Here is a 14326-nt window from a genome sequence, read left to right as displayed (position 1 = left end):
AGGAAGTGGCGGAGTCATGTTTTGGATCGGAATCATGGGGAGAGAGCTGTTCAGCCCCTTTGTAAGTATGTGGAGTTTCTGACTGACCACATTCTTTCATGGTATAAAAAGAAGAACCGTGCTTTCCGTAGCAAAATCATCTTCATTCATGACAATGCACCATCTCATGCTGCAAGGAATACCTCTGCATCACTGGCTGCTATAGGCATAAAAGAAGAAAAACTCATGGTGTGGCCCCATCCTCCCCTGACCTCAACCCTATTGAGAACCTCTGGAGCATCCTCAGGCGAAATATCTATGAAGGCAGGAGGCAGTTCACATCTAAACAGCAGCTCTGGGAGGCTATTCTGACATCCTGTGAAGAAATTCAAGCAGAAACTCTCCACAAACTCACAAGTCCTATGGATGCAAGAATTGTGAATCCTATCAAATAAGAGGTTCTATGATAAAATGTAACTTGACCTGTTAAGATGTTTTGATTGAAATAGCTTTTGATTTCAGTAATGTGCTATGTCTAATTGAAAAATGAACAGATTACCATTTTCAGTTCTTTGCAACAATAACATGGTTTGAAACTCTGTTGTGCATAATCATTTGTAACAGAGCATTTTAACTTTTTATTTTTGATAAAATTCTGTTATCATCGGGAGGTCAGTGACATTCGAATTATTCTCTAAAGGTTGACGACTTGAAAATAATGATGACTGTCATTCATATTGACAATTTCGCAAAATCCAACAAAAATATCATTTGCATAGTAATTTGGAGCGCAGTGTAAACTTAACTGACTAGCGTTTATTTAACTCCAGGCTTCTGACTCTTAGCGGGATTAGTTTAATGCCATATAGGGGAACCTTCTAGTAAAAGAAATCACATCTCCATGGAGACAAGCAGGTAGCAGACACTCACCACAGAAGTTGTACAGTGCACCTTTAATCAGTGAAATATTTCTCAACTACAAATCGATGAATATTGTGCATTTAAACTGATCCAGTGTGATCTTTTGCTGGCTAATCTTTGCACTGTTCCGAGTACAGCCTTCTGATTTCCTGTTTGGTTCTTGACGCTAAAGCTGAAGATTATTCCACGGTCCCTCCACCAGAGCAGCTGCGCACACTATTACTCAACATGCAATTCCCTCCACAGAGGAACACACAGATGACCTTTGATCCCTGTGTGATCACAAAGTCTGAGTGCGCGTCCGACACCACAAACAAGTCGCACTACATGCTAACTCCAATGTGCAATGTTTGGTCAATCTGCTTTGTAATGTCTTCCCAATGTCTTCCCTTGTATTTGTGCAGATATATTGCACGAGCAGCTCTTGAGAACAAAATAAGTCTGATTTGTACTGTCTGCATCTAATTAAAAAGAGTTTATTGTTGATCATCAGGAGGAATAGCGTGGTTAGCATGCCAGTAGTTGTTCGCTGTAACTTTTTGGAGCTGTCTGTCCTGTTATAACGGTCCCTCATCAGAAAAATGCTTGTGGTTTTATCTGTCATCCATGCATGCTTGACTAATCTTGCAACAGTACAGCCAGTAGTTTAATTAGCACACGAGACAATCTGCGACATGCTGATTGTGTTGTGATAGCGTTCTGAAGGGGGAGTGGCTTAGCATGGAGAGCAAAGGAAAGGTGGGACTCAGAGCATCAAAAATTAAATGTATTAAACATTTTAATACGTTGCGTTTGGCGATTACACCATTTCAAAACAATAAAAGTTAATATGGTGATCTGAATACGTGTTGGCAAATATTACTCCATAACGTGTAGTACTCACTCTTTAAAGGGGCTATATTACACAAAAGGGATTCTTGTGACTTTAAGCCATGTTATAATGCAGTAACCTCTTCAAAAAACATACCTAGAGTTGTGTTTTGTTTTTTATTCACCCATTTGAAAAATCCTGGGTTCCATTTCTAGTAATAATGCATGTTTTTCAAGGTACTTTTGAGCAATAAAAACAGTAATTTGGACTTTTAAGGTTACACATTATACACAAAACTGAATATTGTGAGCTGTGAGTCGTGTTATAATGCTGTTACCTCCTCAAAAACATACCTAGAGCCTAAATCTGCAGGGTTTGTGTGTTAAAGATGTGTGAATGAAGCAAAACACAACTCTATGTTTGTGATGAGGAAACAACATTATAACATAGATCAGAACACAGTGTGACATGGGCCCTTACTCCATTGTGTGCAGTCAGTTTCCCCTGCTTCATGTTAGCCCGTCTCACCCCATTCTCACTTCCGCAGCAGATAAACAGTGTGTGCGCTAGAGCCGTGCATGTGCCCAGCCTGAGGGACTTCTGACCGGGCTCGCTCTCTGGTACACTGCCCTCTCCTCTGCCTCTTCTTCCTCCGCCTCTCCTCCTCTTTCTCTGTTGTTCCTCTGCCGGGACACGTCCACTGAATCTCCTCTGTCCAAACAAATCAACTCCACAATGCTAACACCACTGCACTTGTTAGTGATGATTGTGTAACAGATTTTTTATGAAAATTACAAGAAAAGAAAGTTAAAGAGTCTGTATCCATTTTTTTTTCTCATGTAATCAGGTAAATACTGTTTTGCCATAGTACAGATATATTGCTAATGCAGCTCTTAGGGTAAAAATGAGATAAATGTCTGCTGTCTGCATCAAATTACAAAACATTTTACTCTCCCCGAAACAGGAAGTGCATGGGTAGCATCCTAGTTGTTGCTGAACCTATTCTCTGGCCTCTGAAAGTTGTGAAAAGCACTTACAAACTCATCATGGTGAATAATTAGGAAGCTCTAAATGCATAAAGGTAAGTGAGGAATAACTTTGGACCGCTCTCCTAACATTTTAAAATGAACTAGTCCTGTTGTTCACATTTTTAACTTTAAGACTTTAACCTTTTAAGACTGTAAAAATCAGACATATATCAGGTAAAATCTACTTTTTACAAGCTTTTTATGTTATAACAGTGTTCCCTCATCACATACTTAAACACTACTACACTACTAATTATTCACACTCAGTGGTGATAAGCTACAATTGTAACCACAGCTGTCCTGGGGCAGACTGACAGAATCGAGGCTGCCAATCTGAGCCATCAGCCCCACCCGACACCATATTCATACTAGGAAAGATGGGTAATGTGTCTTGCCTAAGGACACAACAAAAGAACTTATTTCGAGCAGGAATCAATCCTCCGGCCTTCAGGTTGGGTGGTTACTGCTCTCTATATATATTAATACTAAATATCACAAAAAACATATGTCACTATATCTTTCCTACTGATCTTATTCCACCGCTCCCACTTTGCCTCTAAATGCTACTACACTGCACTTACTTTCATTAATTTCTATGGAGAATTTGAGAAAAGTGTTGCTGCTAAAATCTGATATAAAGCAGTGTTGATCTGTGTAAAACATTCATGTAACCAACAACGTTCATGTAACCAACAAATCAACAATGTGCCGATTCTCTGGAGGCGTTGAAACAGCTTTACAGTCTTATTTACAGACTTATTTGCTGCCCATGCAAACTAATACAACCCAAATGACGATGGCGGCGCACACGGCAACTTATGGAATAAAGTGAATAACTATTACTAGACCTGTCACAGTAATGACTATATCGACTTATCGTTTAATATATGAAGCTGGAACAGTATTTTTTTGGGTTCAGTTGTCATCGGGTGTATAAATTATTTGCACTACTGGAAAATTTGTGGTATTTTTTGGCTAACATTTAAGCCATAAAAGGTTGAATAAATATCTTCTATGACTCATTACAGATGCAGACTAACTACTAACATGTTTCATTCTGCTGTTTTATTTATTGCAGCTCATGATTTTTTACCAATACTGTAGATTTATAATAGTTTGCGTGGTTTAAATCTGCTCTTGGGTCTGCTTTTTCGTGTCAGTGGCATGCATTTATTTCAATATTATCGTTTATCATGTATAATTTACTTCAGCAATATATCAAATGATGTTTTATCACACAGATTCACACAACAAAAAAAACACCTGTAATTATAAAAACGCTGTACTGTGGAACATTCCAGGCAAAGCAATAACATCTGCATGGAGACAAGTAGCTGGGGGACACCAAAAAAGTTATGAAGTGTATCTTTAGCTAAGTTCTTTTGCGCTGTTGGATCAAATCTACGAATGTTTACGAGTTAAATGAAGTTGATAAAATGCGCCGAAAAGGTCCAGGCTTGTTTTGGTTCCGTGTGTGGCCTGTAAAGAGCCTTTAAAATACACGACTATACTCCCTAAATGTCAGAGGACCGCTAAACGCATTACACACTGGTGATTATGGCCAAATGACTAAATAACATGTGATTATGTGTGATCTGATTCAACAAAAGGAGCAACTTAAAGTCACTCTGAGGAACCAGCAAAACAGGACTGTAATTATAAAGTCAAAAGAGTAATCAGTGATGCATGGCTCCAATTTATTTTAACTAGTTTGGTCTTGATATTTCACATGGTACAAACTAAATGTGCAGTGTACCTCATCTGGAATGTCCCACAGTATGGCATTAAGATTACCTCTCTTACATTTATTCAATTGTGTATGATTGTTATTAAAAAAAAGAAAACAAACTGATTCTCATCTTGCAGATCTAACCTTAAACTTGGCCTGGTGGCGTCTCCATGAAGATGTTTAATGCCATGCCGTGGAACATTCCAGGCAAAAAAACATCTCTATGGAAACAAGCAGGTGTTTGGACTTTTGAAAACATGGAGGAGCATCATGGATTATTACTTGTTGATGTGTAGGTTCTATGTCACCTGCTTGTCTCCATGGAGATATTATTATTGCTTTTGCTGAATTATTTCACAGTATGGCATTAAACTATCTATCTCTATCTTGCATGTATTCGGTTTGAGTGTTATTGCTTAAAAATGTCTTGAAAACACTGTGAGCGGGGTCGCCTCTCCACAGATCTGACCTGTCACTTGGCCGGGTGACGTCGCCTGCTTGTCGTGGAGATAGATTCATTACGTTTAATGCCAGACTGTTCATCCATTTTCTGCTGCTTATTCGGGGCGGGGTCGCGGGGGCAGCAGTCTAAGCAGGGACTCCCAGACTTCCCACACCCCAGACGTGTCCTCCAGCTCCTCCGGTGGGACCTCAAGGTGTTCCCAGGCCAGCTGAGAGACATAGTCCCTTGAGCTTGTCCTGGGGCCTCTTCCCGGTGGGACATACCCGGAACAGCTCCCTAGGAAAACGTCCAGGAGGCATTTGGAACCTGAGCCACTTCAGCTTGCTCCCCGCGAAATGGAGGAACAGCGGCTCTACTCCGAGCTCCTTCCCTATGCCAGACTGTGTGAAATATTCCAGCCAAAGCAGCAATATCTCCAAGGAGAAACCTCACTAAAAAGTTACACAGAGCTTGTTTGAGAACCCCTGTCCTATCTAACCCACCTGTAGAACACCCACGTACCTTAAAATCCACGGACAGCTGCGGCGTATACTCCAACGTCCACAGCGCCCGAACCAGCGCCGCCAACTGCTCCGTCACCTCCCCCTTCCTCGCGGACTGCCCGGTACTCCCCATCCCGTTAACTCGCGTCAGATCCAACTTGTACCTCTCCAAACCCAAATACTCTGCCAGCAGATCCGTGTTACTCAAACACTGCACCACCGCGTTCATGAAGCAAGTGTTCCCGTGGTTTTTAAGCCCCAGCACCCCGGGGGTCTTATCTCCGTACTGAAACAACAGCTTTTCCCGTCCCGTGCAAATCGACGAAGACGTACTCGGCGTGTTCCTCGCTCCCCACGGCACCTGCGCGTCGGTTTTGGCCACGCTCGCGTTGAGGGTGCATTTGGTACCGTTCCGAAATCCTCCATCGTCATCCTCTGCGTCTTGCGAGTCAGAAAAGTGTCCAAAAGTGCCCAAACTCTTAAAAACCCGGTTCATAAAATTCCCGACGGATTTGAGAGGTTTCTTACGGAAAATCTTACCCGGTTTCGCCTTTTTATCTTTGCACTTGTCGTCTTTAGTCGGCGTCAGATCGCTCCTCGCTTCGTTTTGCTTATCCATGGTGTTGGATTTCGCTGACAGTCTCACGAGCTTGTCAATTTTGGCGACTTTTCGGGTGCCAGCGCGCGTCACAGCGGTTTAGAAGTGGTGACATGGCGAAACCGGGATGAAAAACGTAAACAACAACAAAAACAACGGACCAGACTGTTTTGTTCCGTCCAGTCCCGGTTGTGTCCGTCCTGGTTTGCACTTTCTTCTTGGTCAAAGCGCGAGATCACGGTGCGTTGTCATGTGCGCACGAGGGAGCGCGCGGCGTGACGTCTCTGCGTGTGTGTGTGTGTGTGTGTATGTGTGCGTGCGTGGGTATGTCAGAGCCGGCTCCAGTCCACACAGGAGCAGCTCTGTCCCGGTATAAGACCCCGGAGAACAGCGCGCTCTCCTCCGGGTGCCTCGCGCTCTGCCTGCCCCTCCCACTTCACAGCTCAGCACCAACGCTCCACTGACGCTCGTTACGCACTGCACGGGACAGTCCAGTGTTTTATTCCAGAGTGGCTACAAATCAAAGCGCTGGGGGAGAGGAGCCAAGATCGTAAAGGATTGTTGAAATATATAGGCTATTAGTAAGTTGGTGGGGTAGTATGTAAGGAGAATTAAGAGTAAAAAAAAAAAAAAAAAAGGTTTAATCATGTAAAATGGTTAGTGTTCTGGTAATAGGATTGAGTAAAAGATTAAATCAAACGTTTCTGAGCTTTTAAAATAATTTATTTTTATTTTCTAGTCCACTACTTTTACGGTTACTGCTACTGCTACTACCAGACTACTAATACTACTACTATTACTATTACTATTAGTACTACTGTTACTTTGCTACTGCTACTACTAGACTACTACCACTACTATTACTATTAGTACTACTGCTACTAGTATTAGTAGTACTAGTATGCTTTTACTACTACTAATACTACTACTATCATCAAGACACACCACTACCCCCCTATTACTTTTAGTACAACTGCTGCTACTGCTACAGCTACTGCTACTACTAGACTACTACTACTACTACTATTACTATTAGTACTATTACTACTGCTACTACTACTGTTACTATGCTACTGCTACTACTAGACTACTATTGCTATTACTACTACTACTACTACTATTACTACTACTACTACTACTACTACTACTACTACTATTGCTACTAGTACTGCTATTGCTACTGCTACTGCTACTACCATCATCAAGACACACCACTACCCCCTCCTTGACTGATACTACTCCTACGACTACTACTACTCCTACGACTACGACTACTACGACTACTACTACGACTACTACGACTACTACTACTACTACTACTACTACTACTACTACTACTACTACTACTACTACTACTACTACTACTACTACTACTATTAGTACTATTAGTACTACTGCTACTACTACCATCATCAAGACACACCACTACCCTTCAGGGACTACAGACGGAAACTAGCTTCGGCTATAATCTGGTACAAAGCATCTATTAATGTTTTTTGCACACTGTCCCTTCAAATAAACTAATAAACTACTACAGCTGCTGTTACTGCTCCTGCTACAGCTACTGCTACTACCATCATTAAGACCACACCATTACCTCCTTCTATTAGTACTACGACTACTATGTGAGCTACATGAAATCAGAACATGACAAATGTTGCTGTCTGGGGACAACTACACACACCATCATTACTTACTAGTATTCAAAACAACCAAGCGCTGTATTAGTAGTAGAAATGGCACACAGGCCAAAGCGACTTACATGGAGGATTTGAGAATGGGAATTGAACCTTATGCCCTCTGGTTCCTGGCCAAAATCACTACACCTACACTACTACTACTACTACTATTTATCTCCTTAGCAAATGTATTTTATTCCCAGTCTTGTCTGACCTGAAGCTGTCCCCGTCTCTGTGGTACGTGAGGAACAGTGCCAGGGACCAGAGTGTACACAACTGAATCTCCAAATCCCCCAAACTGCAGCTCTGTGGAAGAAACAAACACACCAGAGTAATGGAGGAGCCGGCTAATGCAACCTGAAAATACAGAGGAGCCAAGTACCTCTCGCCCACATGTCCTCCCAGAGCACAGGCGAAGGCACACCGTACGCACCAAAACAGGAATAATACTTCAAATGAATTTTAAAGTGCACTGTGAAGCTTTTCTAGTGGAGGGTGTGCCATATGCTTGTCTCCATGGGGATGTCAATTCAAATCAAGCACAGATCACATGGCTGAGCGGTTTGAGCACCTGTCCACGAGCTCGCAGGTTGGACATAGAGCTGAAGGGCTGTACTTGACTGACGAAATACTTGGCTGATTGCTGATCGATTGCCAAACAGCAGGAGTAGTGGTAAATACTGCAAAACTATTAAATATTTGTAGAATTTGACCGTGTATCTGGTCAAAACTGGACTCACAAGAGAAGAAGGACACAGGAGCTCATGCAAAATCAACTGTGGAAATGTACAAGCAGCGTATTTATATGAAAAACAACAAACATCTACAACTAACTCTTTACCGTACTTGCTGCTGACCAAGTTGTATAGTTGTGTCCTTGAGCAAGGCACTTCACCCACATTACGCAGTATGAAAGTGGTGCCTGAGTGTTGGTGGTGGTTAGAGGGGCGATGGTGCAGATTGGCAGCCTCGGCTCCATCAGTCTGTCCCAGGGTAGCTTACCACCAACGAGTATGGAGTCAATGAATAATGACTACTGACTACATGTGTTATTAATTAGCCTTGAATGTTCCACAGTATGGCATTGGAAAGCAGGTGAAAAGTCAGATCTGTGCCGAGGACAACCCTGCTCAAAGTAAGAATGCATGTTTTTCTAGTAATTGAATTAATATCTAGATATTTAGGCTTTATGCCACACTGTAGAACAGGGGTGTCAAACTCAAATTCACAGGGGCCAAAATTAAAAACTGAGACAAATTCAAATTCAAATAAATACTTTTGGGGGTTTTGTACATAACTCTGCCTCCCACCTGTCTTGAAAGCTCCTTTTTTCTATCTTTTGTTTGGTCATTTTTTTGTGGAGTAGGGGATTTAATTTGGCTGAGGTGACTAGTAGCTTGGTTGCTAAAAGGACTGACCTGCACACAAGCGCACTAGAAAGCATTCTGGGATTTGTCATATTATTGGTCATGTGTTATATACCGGCGGGTCAGATCTAATGCACATTTGATATGATCTCACAGGCCAAATGTAATTACGCTGCGTGCCAGATTTTGCCCCCGGGCTTGAGTTTGTCATATGTGCTGTAGAACATTCCAAGCAAAAGAAAACCTTCTCTGTGGAGACAAGCAAATGGCAGACCCTCCACATTAAAGTTACATAGTGCACCTTTAAGTGAGATCTGTCCTTGTGCCACAAATACTCGAGTGTTGCTGTTTTACACTTACTAATAATAAAACAGTTCCCATAAAAAAAAAAAAGGCGAGATATTCTTCGGATCAGAGATTTGAGTAAGCTCTCCTCTCCAGCTCCAGATCTGGGACGGCTGCTCGGACCATCTGGGCCTGACTCATGGTGGGCCGGCCCCAGGAACAGGAGCGACTGGGAACAACAGTGCATCAAAAACACAGAGCATGAGAAGGGAAGTATGACAGTGTTTAGAAATGATGCATTATTGAAAGGAGACATATACACAAAGAGACCTATTCTACAAAATCCACTTTTTAGAGCTTTTAACCATGTTGTAGTTGTGTCCTTGTCTAGGATCTAGAACACACACTTTTTCAATACTTTGCAAAGATGTGAGTCTGGTCACAGGTGAATCATCCAGTTTTTGATTCTCAAGTGGATTAGCCAATCAGGGACGTGGATGGTCCGTCCTAAACTGGGCACTTTACAATATCGGTCCCCTTAATAAGCCATGTTTGCACTGCTGTTATGATGTTGTTGTATATATCTACCGCCTAAGTATTTTATTTTATTTTTAAGCATATCTTTTTTAACTTTATTGATGCCTTTATTTGTACTTCTTCAGTGTTTTTATGTTGCACTTTATCACCAAAGAGAGCTCCTAGTTTGAGAGGTGTGTTCACTGACAATGGCAATAAAAAGTCTTCTGATTCTGATCCCCCCCAAAAAAACACACACGCATCACAATCAGTCTGAAAAAAAATGCAGATATGATTCTGGATTTCAGGCAAGTTGTGTCCTATTCTCATTTATCCATTTATCATATTCAGAGTGATTCATGCGCGTCTGAGAAATCTTTATACTCCTGGATTTAACACGTCATTGCTCTGTTCTACCCTCTTTTTCACCACCACCGGTACGTGCCCACTGCTCTGTGCTTATTCATTCTCCAATTTTATTTTCTCAATCGGTGATACACGTAGGATTTGGCAGCTTTGCATAGTCATTTTTTATTAAATCAATATTGCTATTTAAATCTACACAATTTAACAAAATGATTCACGGGAGTCCTACATTATATGGCAGACACAAGCACATAGAACATATAGATCATGCAGTAGTATGTGGACCTGCAGACCATTTTCAGAACAATTAAAAGTAACATGGCCCATAAAAGTGTAATACCTCCTCTTTAAATGTTGTCAGATTTTTTAATATCTGTGTAATGACAAAACAAAAATACACAAAGCTTCAAACTTTCAGCAGAAAAAGTTCAACATTTGTGAATTCTGAGTGTGCAGTATACTCCAGTGTCACCCCCTCAGTTTGTACAAGTGAACATATTTAAACTTAAAGACAACATTGGTATTTTTGTAGCATCTCTGTTTATATTTGATGGATATATTTGATTAAAAACTGCAGTTTCTTTCCTTGTTTCCAGTAAAGTCTGCTCTCTGGGACCAAAGTGAAGTGTGGACAATGCTGATGCGTGCGATCGCGTGCCATTCGACTCCTCACAAAATGTCCACACACGCATACGGGCGCACGCACTCACACGCACACACATACACATACAGATGCACAGACACACACACACACACACACACCCCCACACACACACACAGGTCGAGTGTGCAAACTGCTTCTTCCATGGAAATCAATACGACTGCATGTTCTTTTACAGTGTGTGCTGGTGAGGGCAGGACAAAGCCGGACTCAAGTGGATAAAGGGGGACATGACCAAGTATTTTCTGAGATTCAACATAAAGTTTTATTTATTTATTTATTCATTTATTTATACAGGGAGAACCCAATAAGAGGCAAGGCAAGCTCATTTGTATAGCACAATTCATACCTACAGTAATTCAAAATACTTTACACAATAAGAAAGACATTAAAATCACAATACAACAAATCAAAACATAAATAACCCCAAATAATCATCATGGAATGAATATTAAAGGAGAAAAATGCAGAATAAAAACCTTTCAGTCATATGCACAGCTAAACAGAACAGTTTTGAGCCTGGATTTAAACATTGTCAAAGTCGAGGCCTGTCTCACATCTTCAGGAAGAATGTTCCAGGTTTTAGCTGCATAAAAGCCCTGGTTTAGCCCCAGTTTAGTCCCAGTTTAGTCCTAGTTTAGTCCTGGTTTAGCCCTGGTTTAGTCCTAGTTTAGTCCTGGTTTAGCCCCGGTTTAGTCCTAGTTTAGTCCTGGTTTAGCCCCGGTGTAGTCTTGGTTTAGCCCCAGTTTAGTCCTAGTTTAGTCCTGGTTTAGTCCTGGTTTAGTCCTGGTTTAGCCCCGGTTTAGTCCTGGTTTAGTCCTGGTTTAGTTCTGGTTTAATCTTGGTTTAGTCCTGGTTTAGCCCTGGTTTAGTCCTGGTTTAGTTCTGGTTTAATCTTGGTTTAGTCCTGGTTTAGTCCTGGTTTAGCCCTGGTTTAGTCCTGGTTTAGCCCTGGTTTAGTCCTAGTTTAGTCCTGGTTTAGCCCCGGTTTAGCCCCGGTGTAGTCCTGGTTTAGCCCCAGTTTAGTCCTAGTTTAGTCCTGTTTAGTCCTGGTTTAGTCCTAGTTTAGTCCTGGTTTAGCCCCGGTTTAGTCCTGGTTTAGTCCTGGTTTAATCTTGGTTTAGTCCTGGTTTAGCCCTGGTTTAGTCCTGGTTTAGTCCTGGTTTAGTTCTGGTTTAATCTTGGTTTAGTCCTGGTTTAGCCCTGGTTTAGTCCTAGTTTAATCCTGGTTTAGCCCCAGTTTAGTCCTGATTTAGTCCTAGTTTAGTCCTGGTTTAGCCCTGGTTTAGTCCTAGTTTAGTCCTGGTTTAGCCCCGGTTTAGTCCTGATTTAGTCCTGATTTAGTCCTGGTTTAACCCCGGTTTAGTCCTAGTTTAGCCCTGGTTTAGCGTTGGTTTAGTCCTGGTTTAGCCCTGGTTTAGTCTTGGTTTAGACTTGGTTTAGTTCTGGTTTAGTACTGGTTTAGCCCTGGTTTAGTCTTGGTTTAATCTTGGTTTAGTCCTGGTTTAGTCCTGGTTTAGTCCTGGTTTAGTCTTGGTTTAGCTCCGGTTTAGTCCTAGTTTAGTCCTGGTTTAGTCCTGGTTTAGTCCTGGTTTAGTCCTGGTTTAGCCCCGGTTTAGTCCTAGTTTAGTCCTGGTTTAGCGCTGGTTTAGCCCTGGTTTAGTCTTGGTTTAGTCCTGGTTTAGTCCTGGTTTAGCCCCGGTTTAGTCCTAGTTTAGTCCTGGTTTAGCCCTGGTTTAGCCCTGGTTTAGTCCTAGTTTAGTCCTGGTTTAGTCCTGGTTTAGTCCTGGTTTAGCCCCGGTTTAGTCCTAGTTTAGCCCTGGTTTAGCCCTTGTTTAGTCTTGGTTTAGTCTTGGTTTAGTTCTGGTTTAGCCCCGGTTTAGCCCTGGTCTCGTCCTGGTTTTGCTTTGGTTTAGCCCTGGTTTAGCCCTGGTTTAGTCTTGGTTTAGTTCTGGTTTAGTCCTGGTTTAGCTCCGGTTTAGTCCTAGTTTAGTCCTGGTTTAGTCCTGGTTTAGTCCTAGTTTAGCCCTGGTTTAGCGCTGGTTTAGCCCTGGTTTAGCCCTGGTTTAGTCTTGGTTTAGTCTTGGTTTAGTCCTGGTTTAGCCCCGGTTTAGCCCTGGTCTCGTCCTGGTTTTGCTTTGGTTTTGCCCTGGATTAGTCCATGTTTAGTCCTGACTCTGGGCACCAGCAGGAGGCCGGTCTCTGAGGTCCTCAGAGTGTGAGATGGTTCATATGGCACTAACATGTGGGAGATGTTAGGGAGGACTCAGACTCTCCTTTTCATGAGCGCCCTGTTCAAATATAGAAAAATACAAAATGAAACAAAACACATAAGTCTATTTAAAACATTAAAACAGGAGCAGGTGTGAGTATAAATGTTTATCACCAGATTATTAAAGCGCATATGTGGCACCGAAGTATCCAGTTTTGCTTGTCCTTGAAATATATTCCACTGTTGGGAAGCAAAGCAGCCAAAAGTCTTGTAAATGCATTTTATATACTGTTGGTCTCATCTGACAGACAGTGATGGCCAACCTACTTTTTCATAGAGTGTACAGTGATAGGTTTTCAATTCATCACCTGTTATGAAACGAAGGGCAGAGTGAAAGAGTGTATCTAAAGGTTCAAAGTAGAGGCTGAAGTCTGCATGTAGATTAGACCTCCATAATTCAGTACAGGTACATGGAACAACTTATCTTCTGTAATTCAGGTTAAGGTACAGATTATTGTCTCCATAGATAATGTGGTCCTCTGCATTTGACCCGTCCTTCCATGTCGTTAGGGCAGCGCCTGGGGACCCATTTCCAGAGATTGAGCTGGTCTTGGTCACTACAGTTTTATTATCATTTTAAGAGGCAGTTAAACATATTTCATGACAGTATTTGCATCTGCAGTAATTTTCAGAGCTTTTAACCATGTCGTAGTTGTTTCCCCTTCTCATTCACCCTCTCGAATTTGCATTTGGGTTGATTCGTGCATGTTTGAGCAATGTTTAAACGCTTATTTTCAAGACGCCATATTGCCATTCAGCCCTTTTTCACCGCCACCAGCATACGGCCACTGTGATGTATTTACTGCTTTTTCCAATTTTATTTTCCCAGTCATACGCATATGATTTGGCAGAGTTGTGTGGTCATTTTGGTACAAATGAAAAAAATCTGTTACTTACTAGTGTGATGTGCAGCTATCCATAAGAGGAGTGGACAACTTCAGCACTCTTTGTTGTGATGACGTTTACAGTGACGTCAGCTCCCATTGGGGGCCGACGTTTTCTAATGCAGAAGTCAGCGGAGTTGTTTTTTTCTTTTTTTTTTTTTGCCTTTTTAAAATTTAATTACATTTAATTTTTTATTTTATTGTATTTTTTATTAGTTGTTTTGTTAATTTTTTATTTATTTATTTTATTTATGTATTTATTTACAATCACAGCTAATGTTTTAT

The 14326-nt window shown here is 41.6% G+C and overlaps 1 protein-coding gene across 1 annotated transcript in view; it reads right to left on the bottom strand.

Moving 5' to 3' along the window:
- LOC117375315 (ubiquitin carboxyl-terminal hydrolase 43-like) overlaps nucleotides 1-6032 on the bottom strand; it is a 105905-nt gene extending 99873 nt beyond the window's left edge. The window contains exon 1 of the mRNA XM_055223784.1: nucleotides 5433-6032. Within this exon, the coding sequence (XP_055079759.1) occupies nucleotides 5433-6032 (600 nt within the window). The remainder of the gene's footprint in view (nucleotides 1-5432) is intronic.
- Nucleotides 6033-14326: the final 8294 nt, after the last annotated feature.

Source organism: Periophthalmus magnuspinnatus, chromosome 8, assembly GCF_009829125.3.
Source record: "Periophthalmus magnuspinnatus isolate fPerMag1 chromosome 8, fPerMag1.2.pri, whole genome shotgun sequence".
NCBI lineage: Eukaryota > Metazoa > Chordata > Actinopteri > Gobiiformes > Gobiidae > Periophthalmus > Periophthalmus magnuspinnatus.
This window is presented reverse-complemented; position numbering and strand designations above follow the sequence as displayed.